The 6000-nt window shown below is 32.9% G+C and overlaps 1 protein-coding gene across 1 annotated transcript; it reads left to right on the forward strand.

The window, feature by feature from the left end:
* Positions 1–31: 31 nt before the first annotated feature.
* On the forward strand, positions 32–914 carry LOC147539110 (abscisic acid receptor PYL2-like). Its single transcript, XM_086642148.1, has one exon. It carries the CDS (start codon positions 108–110, stop codon positions 663–665), a length of 558 nt encoding a protein of 185 aa, XP_086498274.1. The 5' UTR covers positions 32–107; the 3' UTR covers positions 666–914.
* Positions 915–6000: the final 5086 nt, after the last annotated feature.

Raw genomic sequence — 6000 nt, forward strand, 5'->3', positions numbered from 1 at the left:
ATACCCTCTTCCTTTCTCTTTTCTTGTTCTTCTATCCCCAACTCTTCCTTTCATCTAAAGTACAACCACCTCTTCATAAACCATATTTTCAAATCACAAACACACCAATGGACTCTAACCCACCTTCATATGGGCTCACAGATGAAGAACTCAAAGAGCTCAACCCTCACATTCAAGCATACCATAAACTTGAAGATCACCCTCCAAATACATGTACATCTTTAATAACACAACATATCAATGCTCCGGTTAGTATTGTATGGCCTCTTGTTAGAAGTTTTGACAGCCCTCAAAAATACAAACACTTCATTAAGAGTTGTAATATGAAAGCTGGTAATGGAGGTGTAGGAAGTATACGAGAAGTTACTGTCATATCGGGTTTACCCGCTTCAACAAGCACCGAAAGACTTGAGATATTGGATGATGAGAAGCATATTTTGAGTTTTAGGGTTGTAGGAGGTGAACATAGGTTAAACAATTATCGTTCTGTCACGTCTGTTAAGGAGTTCGTATCGAAGGAAGGGGAAGTTTACAGTATAGTTTTAGAATCTTATATTGTTGATATACCCGAAGGGAACACCGAAGAAGATACGAAGATGTTCACTGATACCGTCGTGAAGTTGAATCTTCAAAAGCTTGCTGTTGTTGCAACGGCTTCAATGTAAAAGATGACGGTGGAGGTGGGGCGCGGTAATGGTGGTATTTTTTTCTATTTATTTCTTCTTCTTTTTTGTGTAATTTCCTTTTATTTTTCAATATCCAACTTGCAAACTAAGAAGCTATCAAGTTGGTTGATTATCTCATCAAAAAAAAAAAAGTTGGTTGATTGTTTATTTTATTTTAGTTATGGTGGATGAGGTTGGTTATAATTGTAAGAATATTTTAATCAAATTATCTTTAGTCAACTTCCTAAATTCTTGCCCAAATTGTTGAAAACAATCCATAAAATAATAAGTATATACATATATTTTATGAGCTAGCTAGACGTTACATAACTATAGTTTTGTGGTCGCCCATTCCCATTTTGGACCATCCAAAATATGAGAAAATAATAGAACAATTAATACGATAGAAAAAGAAAAGATTAAAAGTTAGACCACATCCTTACTTAAGATTGATGATGGGAAAGAAAAAAAAGTCTAAAACTTTTTATTTGATTTTGTAGTTGAGTATGTTGATTCTATAGTTGTTAACAAACTAAACTAATATATATCACATAAAAAGGTTAAGATAGAAAGCGAATAATCAACTAGCTTTAATCCCAATTATACACACTTGTTAATATGCGGACGTTTAATCTAGTCTTTCAAAGGAATTTGATACATTATTCCGGCATAAAATTTGTAGTAACTTTTGCGAACCTAGCATTTCTGTAAATGCGAAGTATATCTAAATTACAAAACAATTACATTCGGTGATAATCTAATCCCTAAATACATAATTTTTTATTTTCTATGCGTGCACTAGCTCCTAGCAGAGCATACATAGACTACCTAACAAATAATCAAGCATTTGTTTTATTTTTGTAATCCACTTGATTCGGTAACTTATTTGTTTCCAACTTCCTGTTTGCAAATTAAGATGCTAGCCTACAAGGAAGATGGTTTGTAAAATATTGTGTTAATGATATAAAATGATATTATTTTGAAAGTTCAAAGTACAATTGCTGGTAATGATATAAACTAAATACTACTAGAAATGAAGTTATCATGTACATAAAGTTGTAATGTTGACTTATCAAAGTTTCATTCATTTATGATATCAAATTGCATTTACTCTAAAACTAAAGTTTTTTTTCCTACTTGCTCACTCATGTGTTTGAAAGGGAAATTTGACTGTTTGTGTGAGCTAATATTAAGGCTTCAATTCACCTTTAGGAAGGAAGAGAGAGAGAGAGAGAGAGAGAGAGAGATATAGAGTGAGAGGGAGAGGAGGTTGATATAAGTGGGTCATGTGTGAATCATTAAGAGGCCATCTTCCATAGTCTTCTTGATCAGTTGTTGTCAATTTCTTTTTGATGGCTGATTTCTTGTCAGTTTCATGGTACACATGATTCTCTCTCTTTTTTTGTTGTTGTTGAAATGGTACCCATGATTCTCACAAAGATGATAAAATGACAAATGCTTCCTTTTTATTTATTTATTTTTTTTTTTGTTGAAGGTAACCATAGATTAAGTCAAAATGTTATTACAATACTTATCAACTAAAATACACGGTACATTCCTCCACACTTTATCTCTCTGGTTCTTCCTTGCCCATTTTGCGAGTATGTCTGCATTGTGATTCAGCTTTCTCACCGTAAACTGAAATTTGATATCCTGGAACTGGTGCATGTAAGACTTGATTTTCTTTATATGAAGGATAGATTGCCATTGAACTGCATTTTTATCATTACAAAGATGATTTATAAGGTTGATATTATCACTTTCTATGATTATGGACTTGAGATTCATCTCCTTGGCCCATTCAATTCCGAGCAGTATAGCCTTAGCTTCACTTTCTTCACTGTTTCTCGATCTGCTAGATTTAACTTTAGCGCCGATGAATTTCGATTTATCATTATGTGCAACCATGCTAATGCCCATGATAGAAGAACTATCAGTGAAAGAGGCGTCAACGTTAATTTTTATCATATTGCTTGGCGGCGGTTGCCATTTTTCATCAGTTGAAGAAATAATTTTCGTATCCGTTTTACTATAATTTTTGTTTAAGTTCGGGTAGTTTTCAATCATTTTAATAATTTTATGCGGTTCATTTATCTCATGCTGAAAGCAGTGGTCACACCTAACTTTCCAAATAACCCAGAGAACTGTAGTTAGATGGATGTTCCCTTTGGTGTAGCAAAGATTCCTATTCGCTTCCCAAGAGAAGATCCAGTCCGAAATGGATGAGATATTCTCCGAGATTATGCCGAAATAGAACCAGATGTTTTTAGCTAGGGCACAGTGTAAAAGAGCATGTTCAATAGATTCATTAAAATTGCAATTGGGGCAGTTATATATGTTTCCTATATACTTACCAATTCTACCTCTCACTGGGAGAGCATCGTTGCAGACCTTCCAAATAAAATTTTTTATACGAGGGATGATTGGGAGGTTCCAAATGAATTTCCAGTTGCGCGTAATCGGGAGGTTCATAGTATTGTTGCTGGTAAGATATTTGTACATCGAGGCTACTGTAAATCTTCCAGTCTTAGTGAGATTCCATTTCAATTGATCTTTTCCTTCCTGATTGATGGGTAACGTTTTGATCAGATTAAGCGTATGGGTGTCAAAAGTGTGACGAAGAATATCGTCATTCCATTCATTATTGTTTATCAGCTGTGCAACTGTGGTAAGGGGGGAGTTGTTGACATTAGTGATAGGAGTATTAAGATCCGGGATCCAACTGTCAGTCCAGATATTCACATCTTTACCCGAATTTACTTCCCATGTAGATAACTCCTTAACCATGTCATAATACTTCCTAATGGTTTTCCAGTTCCACGAATGATGACTCTTGGCTGGACCTGGAGTACTCCTGTTGTGGAAGTATTTCGCTTTGATAAGCTTTGCCCAAATCGAATCCGGCTCAGTCCTGAGGCGCCAGGCCATTTTAGCTATCAGCGCAATATTATCTATCTCCGGGAGATGGATACCTAAGCCTCCCTGACTTTTTGGGAGGCAAATATATGACCACGCTTTGGTGCATATACCTTTAGCTTTACCCCACCAAGGGAAAAAAATCCTATATATTCCTCTCATTTCATTTGTGACCAATCAGTTCTATGTCAAACGATTACACATGACTTGCAATAACATACAATGGTTTTATGCAACAACCATCTAGACAATGTTATTGCATTTCAAATCACAAATTAATCAACATTAATACGTAGCATAGGGAAAGGCAAATTTGGCAAAAACTCCCTAAAAAATTTGACCTTTCGTCAAAAAAGATTTATCAATTTTTTATAGGCTTCATCTCCCTGTAGCATTTTGTAAATTATCTAATATAGAGAAAAGACGATTTTGACCTTATTGCAAAGTAGTGCAAACCAGATTGCGAAGTTATTGCAAAGTAGTGCAAACCAAATTGCGAAGCAGTGCAAACCAATTTGCAAAACTCTGCAAAGCAGTGCAAATTACCAGATTGCAAAGTAGTGCAAACCAGTTGGCAAAGCTCTGCAAACCAGATTGCAAAGTGTGTACAAAGCTTTGCATTGCGAGGCAAATCGGATTGCAAAGTTTTGCAAACCAGATTGCAAAGCTCTACAAACTAGGTCGCAAAACTCTGCAAACCAGATTGCAAAGCTTTGCAAGGCAACCTAGATTGCAAAGCAGTGCAAACCAGTTTGCAGAGCTTCGCAAACTCAACATAAACCCTAGAAAAATAAGTAACTAAGAAGTAAGATTATACCTCGAAAAATTAACAGATTCTCCTTCCATTATTGTCTATGAGTCTAATTATGAAAAAAGCTATATATAAACCCTAGCAAAGTTGCACCATTAGTGGGAAATTCGTACTTTCTCTCTCTAAAGTTCTTTCTCAAAAATTAATGAAAACCATCAAAATCAACTACAAACAACCAATACAGAGATTCAAACAACTAAACCTAAAATAAATTGATGATTTGGTAGGAAAAAGTTAATTGAAAACCTTGCCCTTTGATTCAGCTTGCGGTTCCCACTTCCCTTTCGCTTTCTCTGAACTCGTTAAGATTCAAAAACATATTTTTTTTGGAAATTATTGGTTAAAGAAAGGGCAATTCCGGTATTAAAAATAGGGGTGCTATTAAAATTGTTCTTCAAGTGCATTTCCAAACTTTATTTGGTGCCCAGAAGGATAAAAAGATAAAATGTTCTTTTAACAAAAAAAACACATGAAATTGAGCCCTCAATCCAATTTCCTGATAGGAAAATAATATTGAGTTATTTCTTTTTTAGCTCCCTAGTTTGTGTGACCAGCTTCCTTTTCGGTTCTCTAATTTTCATAAATTAAAAATGGTAATCTTTTAAAAAAAAAACGTCAGTTAACTTTAACACCTGATATTTTTGTCTCCTAAATTGTCCTTTCTCTAAACATTTATATTTATCTGTTCAATTATCTAAATAAACAAATCAAAACAGATAAACCAAAAAAAAAAAAAAATTAGAGTCTGACTCCAAAAATAAGGGGGTAATTTAACCATATATCCGTTCCTAAATAAATAAAGATTATAAGACCAAAATAATACATGAAATGTAAAATAAGTCCATAAGTGTACTTTATGGTAGGCCCTAAGCCTCAAACAACTTTTTTTATCTCAATATTGCCCTTCTACAAATATATTTAAATTATTAGTAAACGAAGGTTTCTTAAGGTTGAGTTAATTAAGATATTGTTTCTATAAATCATAAGAGAGTAAATTTATGGCCAAAATTCACCATTAAGGTACTTTCATCTCAAAATCTTTCAAAGTTTTATGTTTTATAGATAGATCTTTAAAAATTTTAATTGTTTTATTGTTCTTCTACAAAATATAACATGTTCATTAATTCGTTTACTATCAAAGAAGTCCTCCAATAATATGTTCCAAGTGTTTCTATACCTATTTTATCTTGAAATTTTATAGATGTTGATAACATATGGAAACTTCTTATAGCATTTTTTTTTTTTCAATTTTAACAATAAATTTAAATGTAACACGTTTTCTCACTAGCTTGGTAAAAACAAAGTTGAATTTTTAATCACTACAATCTTGTTTATGTCTGTAAACTGATATGTATTTTGCTGATATTTTCAATGTTTTTCTAGCATTTTATTGATTTTAATAGCATTATATGTGTGACATTTGTTGTGATTTTAGTTAGAGTATGTGAACAAAAGTTTGATTATTTATCTACTAATATTTAATTGATTTCAACAACATATTTATATATAACATATTTTTTGAGTTGCTTAAATTAAATTAAAACAATTCTCAATTTTTTCTAGCATTTTATTGATTCCAACACAATTATATCTTAGAAAAAAAAATTC

The sequence above is a fragment of the Eschscholzia californica genome, unplaced genomic scaffold (genome assembly GCF_041429995.1).
Source record: "Eschscholzia californica isolate CP2 unplaced genomic scaffold, dmEscCali1.0.p SCAF_5, whole genome shotgun sequence".
Taxonomy (NCBI): Eukaryota; Viridiplantae; Streptophyta; class Magnoliopsida; order Ranunculales; family Papaveraceae; genus Eschscholzia; species Eschscholzia californica.

What these genes read in the sequence shown, in the direction of transcription:
- LOC147539110 (XM_086642148.1), top strand. Translation starts at nt 108, where the DNA reads ATGGACTCTAACCCACCTTCATATGGGCTCACAGATGAAGAACTCAAA.